The following is an 11,659-nucleotide window of genomic DNA, read 5'->3' on the forward strand; positions in this document are numbered from 1 at the left end:
CCTACTTAAGGGGACTGGTGTTTTAACCCAAACCACAATCTATTTTTTAATCAAACTAGTCGTTTTAGTGTCTAAACTTAACTGTCGTCACCAATGCACTCACTTTTGTCGGCTGAACTCAACTGCAACATCTGCTGAAACGCCCATAACCCCGCGGTGCTCTGTACCCCTGCTCACAGTCACCTTTTCTCGGCTAAATTTAACTGTCATGTGACCAGCTAACGGTCGCCTTCATTTCGTAGGATATTATACGAATTGTTGTGCCAAAGTAAAGAATGTGTTGCTCTGTGACTTGCTATATATTCAAATCTGAGTGGTGGTAATGTACATGTTTTCTTTCAAAATTAAACAGTATTTTGTCTTAAGAGCACCATTTTTCATTGCTCTTTTGAAAGAAATAAAAACAGTATCTGCCAAATATATTTTCTTACTTTTTATTTTATTCTGTATAAATTTCAATAGGTATAACAGAGTACATTTTTTATTTTTTCAAGTGATAAAACGCAACACAAAGTTGCAGCATTCATTAAGAAATGTTGATCCTTATAAAAACAAACACACATGAAATAAGGCACTTAAGTGCATTTTCTACATCTTATTATATTTTATATCTGCTTGCTATGAGTAAGAAAATGAATAAACAACTAATAGTGTCACTGTTTTACTGTTACTGAGTTGAATACAGGCGTACAGTTGTCCGCTGAAAAGAAATCAACGTATCCACCTACTTTTCTGCAGTTGATGTATACAATAGTAAAAACGCGTACAGATGTTTTGGTTGTTTCGCATCCTGCACTTTTAAGATTTGATGGTGAGAAGCTCCAAAACATTTACACTTATATCCCAGAAGAAAATCAAGTATCTTGAGCTTAGTTACATTTGAATTCTTCGAGTGTGCGTCTTTGATGACTAGTTCATTTAACGTCAGCATGCTAACATCAATCAATCAATTTCATTTGTCAAATACAATGTGTACAAGATACATTTCTACATGCTTACAATCACAATGCTAACATGCTGATGTCAACCAAGTAATGTTTACCATGTTCACCATCTTAATTTAGCATTTTGTTTGCACTAAACACAAATTACAGCCGAGGCTGATGGGAATGTCATTAGTTTTGCAGGTATGGCTAATAGTAGGGATGTGACGATGCATCATGAGTTGGTTGAGTATCGCTATAGATGTCTAAAGATTACAACCATATCATGAACATTGACATCAAAAATGAATCGCAATGCAATTTTTTTAAAAGCCTAGGGTGTAATCTACTTTAAATTTCACTTGTTTGACTGATAAATAAAGTAATATCTTTCAGTCATTTGTCTGCAGCTCATTCTGTTCAAAGAATCCTGAGAGAATCGTAACATGACCTTAAAATCATGAATGGTATCAAATCGTGAGTTGAGTGTATCATTACATCCCTAGCTAAGAGTATAGAATAACGCCAGCCCTATCCTTTAAGATCACTTGTTCATTTAAATGTGCACTAATCTGAGGTGAGGAGTCAGTTACTACTCCTTCTTGGTTTTTCTTCTCCTGCACAATCGAAGGCAAAGGAATCGTATTGATCCAACTACAATGGCTGTCAGCATCAACAAGATTGCTGTCAAAAAGCATACAACATCCACAGAATAATAAGCATACCAGGACATCTTATAAGACTCAGTGCGTAAATGTGCAGCTCCTTTGTGCCTTATAACAAACTCAATCCAGAAAATGGCCGTTTCCAGAGGATGCATCGGTTTATCCAGGTGGAGAGAAGAGAGTCGCTTCATGTTGTTTCTGTAGGAGGGATTGTGGATAACTTCTTGTAACGCTTCCAGGAAGTTCTGACGAGTGAGTTTGGTCGCATCCATCACCTTAGCGGCTCCTCGCGCCTCCAATCTCAAACAGTTCTCAAACTGGTCAAACAGAAGGGGGATGCCTACTATCGGAACTCCATGGAAGATGGACTCATAGATCCCGTTGGTGCCACCGTGAGCCACGAAGGCTTTAATCTTTGGGTGACCCAAGAGGTCGTTTTGGGGCATCCATTTCACCAGGAGGGTGTTGTTGCCCAAATTGTCAGGCCGCTCCCCGACATGCCTCCATATGACTTTTTGAGGAAGGTGGGCAAAGGCTGCGGCGATTTCAGAAGTAATTTCTACAGGTAGGCCTTTGACGAGTGTGCCTAGAGACATCAGGATGACTCCGTGCTCTCCTGAACTTTGAACAAACTCCTCCAGCTCCGATGATAAAGGCTCAGAAGGCTTACACTGAAACCCACCGATGTAGACGATGTTTGGCATGGTGGGCCTAGGGAATTCAAAGACAAAGTCCACCCTCATGAGCCAGATGTCTGCTCCCTGCAGAAGGTGGTAGAAGTTCACATCTGGACCAAAGTACCTTTCGACCAGTCGATCATAGTGAGGGCATACTATAAACTTGTCAATGATTGTGTTGAAAAAATAACGTAGCGTGTTCTTGACCCGTTGACCAAAGTTCATCTTATCCGACACGGCGTTTCCTGAAGTTGGAACGTAGGATGTTGGGGATGGAGCCACCACAAAATGGCCTTCTCCACTGGTGATCCATCTCACATTAAAAACAGTTGGCAGCTTAAGTTCGTGAGCCACCAGAACCCCTACAGGCAACCCCGGGTCCAGAAGAACCACGTCAAACTGAGTGTCACGAAGACTCTGCATTAGAGTCTTGTCCTCTAATATTTTTACCCCCAACAGGCTGGCTTGTTGGTGAATCATTGACAGCGAAGGAAGCATTTCCCAGTAGAACTTCACAAAGCCAAAAAGAGACGCCCCTTCTTTCTGAATCTCCAGCATCTTGGCCAGGAAGGTTACAAAGAAGTCCTCCTCCTCTATGCTGATGGCTTCCGGTAAGGTGACAGTGATGGAGCGGTAGTGTGGGGCGCTTTCTTTGACGTACCAGCTAGTGGCTGTGCGGACCACAGTGACCTCATGGCCCCTGGCGTGGAGGCTCTGGATCAGCAGGTTCATGTTGACCCAGTGACTACCATCCACTGGGAACACCAGGATCTTTCCAGCGTCGACACCGGGGCTCGACAGGAGGGAAACACTCGCCACCAGAAGCAGAAGGGAAACACCTGGGAGGCTCCCCATGGATTAACCCTGAGGGAAACAACAAACATAAAAGTTTAATGTGACTAATCTTTAATTATCTATATTGGGGCAGTGGCGGCCTAAAGGTTAGAGACGCGAGCTTGTGACCGGGAGGTCGTTGGTTCAATCCCCAGACTGACAGGATAAAATCTGGTTCGGGAAAGTGAAAGAGCAGCGATTGTTCCTCCCTCATTACCACCACTGAGGTGCCCCTGAGCAAGGCCCTTAACCTCCAACCGCTCCAGTGGAGCTGCTCAGTGGCCAGCAGATCAGACTGTGGTTGTACTGAGCAGCGTCCAGGTATGAATGTGGAACTGTGTGAATGTGATCAGGGAAGAGGGTATGTGATGATGTGGGGGTATGGTGAAGGGTATGTGATGATGTGGGGGTATAGTGAAGGGTATGTGATGATGTGGGGGTATGGTGAAAGGTATGTGATGATGTAGGGGTATGGTGAAGGGTATGTGATGATGTGGGGGTATGGTGAAGGGTATGTGATGATGTAGGGGTATGGTGAAGGGTATGTGATGATGTGGGGCTATTTTAATTCCAAAGGCCAAGGGAACTTTATCAGGATGCATAGTATCCTGGATCCATGAAATAAAAATAATAATCTGCCTGCCTCTATGGGAATTTAACATAGGGGTGTACTTACTTATGCCCCCTGTATTTTAAGGAAGAACATTTATTTATTTACGATACATTATTCATTCACAAACAAAATTGGTGTCCTTAAAGGTCTCATTTTTTAATTTTAAGTTTTTTAAGGCATTAAAATCAATTTCCAAAAGATGATTTTTTTATTCCTCTTTTTAGTCCACTTTACCATGGGTGTCCTATTTTTTTCACGACTGTATATTGTATAAAATTAAGTTGCATAATAAACTGATCCTATTACAACGTGTAGGGCGGCCTAAAGCCTTTATACATACCTTTTTAGTGCCTAGAATACTAAGCTATTAAAATAATAATTGTTGGCATCATTTTATAAATCATGTTTTAATGTTAAACAAACATGTAGCACAGGGAATCCTTAGGATGAACTGTATCTGTGGATCTCAGTGACTACCTTACATATGGGCCAGTAAGCCTATCACTAATGTTTTGTTTTTTTTGTTTTTTTTTCCATAAATAGGCTAATTTATATTAGCTAATAATATGTTTGATTCATGTTCATTAATTGCCCCGGCCTCAGGGACAAATAAAGTTATTTGAACTGAATGTTAAGACATTTTAATTTTTGAAATCAAATTTAAAAAAAATTAACAATAATTTGGTGGCCCCCCTGCAGTAACTCTGAGGACCCTCTAGGGGTCTCGGACCCCCTATTGAAGATCTCTGATATATAATTTAATTTGCAAGAGAAATGTGAAGGAGAATTGCCTAAAAAAAAAAAAAAAAAAAAATAAAAAAACTTCAGGAGCTTGAAAAAATGACATCCTCCGTGCAGCATACTACAGGAAATAATCACGTACATGTGTAGATGGATGTATATCACAGTTAGATGACATACATTTCTATTTCGTTTTTTCTTCAAATTAGTTGAGCTACTCCACAATCATTCTAAGTATCCCCTGGCAACAGCAGAAGTACCCCCTGGGGTACAAGTACCCTGGGTTGGGAAGAGATGAATGCTCCAGGTCTAAAGCTTGCTGCGCTGCGTCTGGATATAGAAACAGGGTGCGCAAAAGAAGCGCGCGTCTCCACGAGCCGTGCCCGTTAGTGTTGTTGGAGAGATATCTGCCCCCGTGGATTATGAATGAATATAACATAAATATGAATCTCTCCTCGGTGAATTTCTCCTCCCGGAAAGCGGAGTCGGTGGTCATTTCTTTGGGCTTTTCGGTCATTTTCCTGGTCGGCACCGTGGGGAATTCTCTGGTCCTCGCGGTTCTGTTACGCAACGGACAGATGAACACCAAAACCACCAACATGTTCATCCTCAACCTCGGAGTAGCAGATCTGTGTTTTATTGTGTTCTGCGTGCCCTTCCAGGCCACTATCTACACTCTGGATGAATGGGTGTTCGGTGCTGCGGTCTGTAAAGTCGTGCACTTCATCATTTTCCTCACCATGTACGCGAGCATCTTCACCCTGACAGCTGTTTCCCTGGACAGGTGGGTCCACTACATTTCACAAAGTTCTACACAAGCTGCACGACCAAGAGCAAAACGCCATGTTATATATTGTGAGTGGAGATAGGAAATACTTAAGTATGAACTAATATTTTATGGAATTATCAGTAAGTTGACAGGGGCGTTGTCAGGATTTTTTTTATATATATATATATATATATATATATCATTTAAAAAAGAGTAAAAGTTTCATGTTTTTGTCCTCACTTCACGTCAGAGGTATAATATGCAGAATTTAAAGGTGCTCTAAGTGATGTTGGGTGACGTCACTTCTTGTTGACGTTCAAAGTATTGTCAAACAAAACGAGGCTAGCTCGCCCCTCCCTCCTCCTCATCCCGTCCCCTCCCCCTCCCTTCCGTGCTTTTGCGCACTAACCCCCTAACCCTCACCCCCAAATCCTTCTTGTCGGTTATTGGCTGGAACAGTTTGTTATGTTTGGTGGTGCAGGTTGGCGCAGCTTGTTTTTGTTGCCATTTGTGGAGCCTGGGCTGTCTACAGACAGTGTGTTCAGGGGACAAGCAGCTAGCGGATAGTGAGGAGATGTTTGCTGTATGTGACAACAAATGTTGTAACCTAAAAAACGCGTGACATCGCTTAGAGCACCTTTAAATAGAAAACAATGTATAGACTCATACAAAAGCTATCTTTCTCAATCATCACTTACGGCCTACTAGAAGTGTGTGACAATGTCTGTATCTCCAGAGACGCTGCCCTCTGCTGAGTGCAGGACGTTTATGGGCGTCAACAAAGAGCTGTTGGGCCCATGTGGATGTGTAACCCCCAGCCAGTGTTGTAATTTTTTTTAACGGCTGCTTTATCCTTCAGCATCTCATAACGACATACAAGTTTAACCGACACGGCCTTAGTTTTGGAATTATTTACACTGTATGTGTTATGGGGAGCAGGGGGCTGAAAAAAGGGTCAAAGTATATGGTGTTAATTTTGTGTTTTTTCAATAAAACATTGATTAGAAAAAAACAGACAGGATGACGAGCTGCATTCACAAAAATCCGGCAATATGGCATCTTCCCGCGGAGGTGTGTGTGTTTTTTGCACTTTAGAACATAACTGCTGTGAAACAATCAGAAAATAGTGTTTTATTCCTCTGACTCACTGCTTGGTTTGGCGCTCCCTCTCTTCATTCACTCTCTAGTTCGACCACCGCTGCTCTCTCTCTCTCTGGCTCTGAGGCGTAGAGGAGAAGCCAACTTTGAAGGCTGTGTTTACAAATGCGATATCTCCTACATATTATATATTTAAAGGATTTAGTGAAAAAATGCAACTTGTGCTCATCACTTCGATGTCTGGATAAGAAGTTCATTAATAAACTGGCCACGGCGCATTTGGCTGAGATTTTAATGGTTTGCGAGCACAACAGGTCATTGCGTCAACAACGCAACTTATTTTAGAAGTCCCAAGGTTGAGGTACACACTGCGGAGTGATCGCACTTTTGCGGTCGCTGACCCCATACTTTTGAACAGGTTACCTTTTAGAAGTGTTGATGCTAACTTTAAGATGATGGTGATAAGCGCAGCAGAGTCGTCAAACAACTGCCAAGCAGCCAAGAAATATGGTGTCACAGAATGTAAAGTACGGAGATGGCGAGGCCAAAAGGCCGTCTTACAATCGCCAACAGAAAAGCATATCGTAGTCCCCAACCAGCCGCTTCCGTGAGATTTATTAAGGTTTGGTGAATATGTGATTGAAAAACAAAATGAGGGACTGATTTCAAACAGAACACCACAAACTATACAGCGCTTTAAAGATTCACTCCTGTCAGAAATGAACATCTGGATCTCTTCCCTTTTTTCTTACAGGTATTTGGCCATTTGCTACCCGCTCCGCTCCAGAGAGATGAGAACACCAAAGAATGCCCTGGCCTCCATCTGCCTGGTCTGGGCCTTGGCCTTGGTTTTCTCAGCACCTTATCTCAGCTACTACTCACAGATCGACCTGGCCGGTACTGTGGTGTGTATTCCTGGCTGGGAGTCCAAACCACGCATCATAATGGACGTGTGCACCTTCATCTTTGGCTACCTCCTCCCCGTGCTGGTTCTTGGCCTCACCTACGCTTGCACCATCCGATACCTGTGGACCAGCGTGGACCCCGTGAAGGACATGTCCGAGTCGAGGCGGTCCAAGCGGAAAGTCACCAAGATGATCATCGTCGTCGCCGCTCTCTTCTGCCTCTGCTGGCTCCCCCATCACCTGGTCATCCTTTGCATGTGGTTCGGACGCTTCCCGCTCAACCACGCCACCTACGTCCTCCGCATCCTGTCCCACCTGGTGGCCTACACCAACTCCTGCCTCAACCCCATCGTCTACGCGCTCGTCTCCAAGCACTTCCGCAAAGGCTTCAGGAAGGTGTTCAGCTGCTCGCTGAAGAGGAGGGAGGTCAATAAGGTGCACGTCGTCCAGGCAGTGAACACGGTCAGCAGCATGGAGATGTCCAACTGAAGACAGCGGCCTCCAACCGGACCTGATGTAGAAGAGGATGAGCCGCCTGAACATCATGAGCTACGACCCTCTCTTTAGATCAGGGGTCTTCAACGATTTTTAGGCCAAGGACCCCTTAGCTGAAAGAGAGATTGTATAAAAATGTAGTTGCTTATTAAATTTGGCCTGATGGATGAAAACGGATGGATGAATATTCATATATTATGTATACATCATTCAGGTTTCCCTGAGTGTATTCTAAGCCTGGTGGCCCACTGAGCCTAATGCCGCGTTCTATTTACCTCGGAACTCGGATTTTCCGAGGTCAAAGTCAGAAACACGCCCCCTGACGTCAGATTTCCGAGCTCGGAACTCGGACAACCTCGCAGTTGCCCGAGTTCAAAATCCAACGTGGCTGCCCCCTGTATCAACAGTTGTGAAAGCTGCAGTAACATAAAGTTATGAGCACTTCTGTCTTATTTGTGTCACTAAATCAGTCGTTCACACAGGCATGTTCAACTTCTATCTGTGGACATGTTGTTACACTGTTTGCATGCACAAAAAACGGCGTAATGCATTGTTATCAACTGGTATTGCTAACAATAGCTAACCGGGCTAGAGCTATGAAAATCCGACTTTTAAATGGAATGCATTCAACTCGGGTATGACGTCATTCCCAGCTCCGGCTTCCGAGTTCCGAGGTAAATAGAACGCGGCATAAGTTGCCCTCCACTAGGCCTAAGCCACTGGGGTAGCATTTTTGAATGTATTTTTAGCTTTTAGCACTGACTTAATGTAGAGTCCTATGGAATCTGTCTTATAGCTTTTTTAAATTCTCAATTACGCGATTCCGTCCATGTTTCAGTTGTCACAGAAACTACTGGGCTCTACATTAATGCTGCCATCAGTCTGTGACTGGCCCCAGACGGGCCCCTGTCAAAAAAAAACACTTGCCACCAGGCCTAACAACTTTTCTGGGGGAAACCCTGATCATGTTTTAATGTTAAAATACATGCGGAAGGCACAGTGTATTCTTAAGCCTAACTGTGTCTGCGGATGGCTACCTCAGTGGCTACCTTATTTAGTAAGCGTCTCAATGTTGTGTAAACAAAATGTATTCTTCACATTTTAATTTTTGAACAAAAAAAACTTTAAAAAAAATTATAATTTGGCGGCCCCCCTGCAGTGACTCTGAGGACCCCCCCTAGGGGTCACGGACCTCCTGTTGAAGATCTCTATTTTAGATGACATAATTTCCCAAAAGTATTAATCTAACTGGACTTCAAAACATCTAGACTTGTAAGGAAAGACATCAGTGGCAAATCAACAGAGACGCTGCCTGTACAGAATTATTGATCGGCAATTGCAGAAGAAAATGATGAACGGAGGAAAACCTTCACCTTTATGGACAAAATGACAAATGCTGTATTAGACACAGTGAAGGCCATGTGAAAAGCTAACCCCTAAATCCCACCAGGCGGGTCTGCGCTGTGTTCCGGCGGTGCCGCGACCCCCGGCAGAAATCGCAGCCACTCAAGAAAACGCTTGTGATTTCATAAGTCGCAACGCAGTACCCTTTCTTCGGTTATTAACAGTATTATTAATAGGCTAATATTCATACTAAAATAGGCTATATATTATCATTCATTGGGGAAAAAAAACAAGTAATTATGTGTAAAATCAAAACATGCAGCTCCCTCATACATCCCGAATAGAATGATCCTTTGTTTCATAACCACGGTTACAGACGCCGTGAGATTGGTAGTCGAATCAAGCTCCTTAGATCGAATCGTCGACTATTCGGGGTCACATCTACAAGATACACGTATAAATATAAATATATCCAAGGCACCTGCAATGATCAGTCATGCAACTGCTGAATTAGGGTACTGGCACCTTTTTTTGGACCAATTCAGGCACTGTTTGGATCCATTTTAGATGTAGCTCTAATGGGACAATTAGCAAGTCCTCACACCTTAATTTGTGTCTAATCCGTTCTCTTTGTGCCAGAAACAAACATGTAGTCAGCATGTGGACACCGCTCTAAACACCACAACGTAGCAACGGTGGACATGACTCAACCGATACTCTGAGCCTGACTTTTATGGTTGGCCAGATTCTCAAGTACCTTTCCTGGAAATCACACAGCTTAAAGGGCAAGACCCACAAGACAGGGCTCTGCTAGTTAGTTACTAACCTTTTGTTTTTAGACACAAAATAAAGGGATTTTACCGCTTTTGTGTTCAGTGACTTGTACGATTAAAGTTCAATATTACTAATAAATTAAGCACTTTTAAATAACAAATAAAAAACAAGATACAACGTGCTTTACCGTATGGCGAGGGAAGTGAAATATAAATTAAATATTAACAAAATGCAACAAAATCGGGAAGAAAAAAAAAAAATACTAGTTCAAAATAAAGTGTTTAAATCCAAAGAAAATGTGCCAGATTTAGGTCACTGGTGGCACCCAAAAAGTGTAAGGTGTGTGTGAGGAGCTGTGGCTGGTGTTGACTGAAACCTGAGGGTTATGCAACCAGCCGTTGCCATACAGATTATCAATCACATATCTGAATATTTGTCTGTTGTGTTGCTAATTCAGCATCTTGTACATGATACCTCAACAAGCCTCAGTGTTATCTCTAAAGTTATTTTGACTGTTGAAAACATGCTGCATGATAAGTTATCGTCAGTGGAAACCTCAGTGTTGTGTGTGTGTGTGTGTGTGGATTATATAAGACCGACTGTCTGAGCGGGGCGACTGTAACAACTCACAACATAAAGTTGATGTTGCTGTAATGTCAGATACAAGTTTCTTTGTGGTTTTTATGCCTGCTGACAGTTTAATCGTAAAAGTTGTTGAAATAATAAATCCATCAAGTTACTTAACCCTTGTGTTGTCCTCCCATGTCAAAATTGAACATTAACACTTTTAGCATTTTCAACGCTTTTTTCCCCACTACCACCAACTTATTACCACTATTTTTACACTCATTTTGGAATCTACAGTATGGTCAATAAACCTCATTTAGCCTGTATAAAATTATGTCAAATTTTTTAGTTAAAGAAAAGCAGAAAGTTCAAATTATTTTGACTAATAGCTAAGATCAGAGGTTGTTTATGGATAATCAGACTGTCAAAATGTAGTCAGAATAATGTTATAAAATTGGATAAAACACCCAAAAGTCAATGAGAGTAATACTTTTGGGCAATTTGGTTGAAAGAAACCCAAATGTTCTGATGTAGAAACTTTGAAAATGGGTCAAATTTCACCCGAGGACAACATGAAGGTTAACTCTTCTCCGTCTCATGTCATTAACTTTACATTAACAAACATGTCATCCTTCATACATGTAACACCGTGTCGAGTGGCTTCCTATCACAGGATATCCCATAATGACTGCTGTGCTGTAGAGGACGTACACTTCAGGCTTCGAGAGGTTGACGAAAGTCACCTGACCCAGATTTAAAACTAGAATTACCGCCTCATGGTTGTACGCCTCCGCCAACCAACCAGTCAAGTTGCAGTTTAAGTCCATGTCTGTCCAGACTCACATAATATATGTAGTGAAGACTTTGAAGGTATTTAATAAAAGGTATTAAGTGCATTTTTTTTGGCAAAATGTAGATTCTTCTTCAACTAGACAGAACAGAAGATTTAAACAATCGCCAGCGTCTCCAGTGTAGTATCCGACCTTCTGTTCCTGAGTCGTGACGTTGATGAATGACCAGAAGTGTGTTTTTGCTTTATAACATGATGTCACAGTTGACCTTTGGGATTCAAAATGTCATCACTTCATCATTTTATATTTGACATTTGTCCCTCATACTTGGAATTGCGCCCCCCACCCCCATGCACTGTGATTACACACACACACAGAATCATTGTGGGACTGCAATGGTGTGTGTGCGTATGACGGAAAGGTGTCTGATGTTTGTTGGGTGACCATACATTTTTTTATGTTT

General features: G+C 42.3%; 2 protein-coding genes across 2 annotated transcripts; one reads left to right on the forward strand and one right to left on the reverse strand.

Moving 5' to 3' along the window:
- Nucleotides 1–420: 420 nt before the first annotated feature.
- Nucleotides 421–3,129, reverse strand: LOC116061360 (UDP-glucuronosyltransferase 1-2-like). Its single transcript, XM_035997751.1, has one exon. The coding sequence runs from the start codon at nucleotides 3,118–3,120 to the stop codon at nucleotides 1,516–1,518; it is 1,605 nt and encodes a 534-aa protein (XP_035853644.1). The 5' UTR covers nucleotides 3,121–3,129; the 3' UTR covers nucleotides 421–1,515.
- Nucleotides 3,130–4,797: 1,668 nt separating this feature from the next.
- Nucleotides 4,798–7,972, forward strand: LOC116061361 (galanin receptor 2a). Its single transcript, XM_031315519.1, has 2 exons — nucleotides 4,798–5,237; nucleotides 7,075–7,972. Exons 1-2 carry the CDS (start codon nucleotides 4,876–4,878, stop codon nucleotides 7,712–7,714), a joined length of 1,002 nt encoding a protein of 333 aa, XP_031171379.1. The 5' UTR covers nucleotides 4,798–4,875; the 3' UTR covers nucleotides 7,715–7,972.
- The last annotated feature ends 3,687 nt before the right edge of the window (nucleotides 7,973–11,659 follow it).

This window comes from Sander lucioperca, chromosome 22 (genome assembly GCF_008315115.2).
Source record: "Sander lucioperca isolate FBNREF2018 chromosome 22, SLUC_FBN_1.2, whole genome shotgun sequence".
Taxonomy (NCBI): Eukaryota; Metazoa; Chordata; class Actinopteri; order Perciformes; family Percidae; genus Sander; species Sander lucioperca.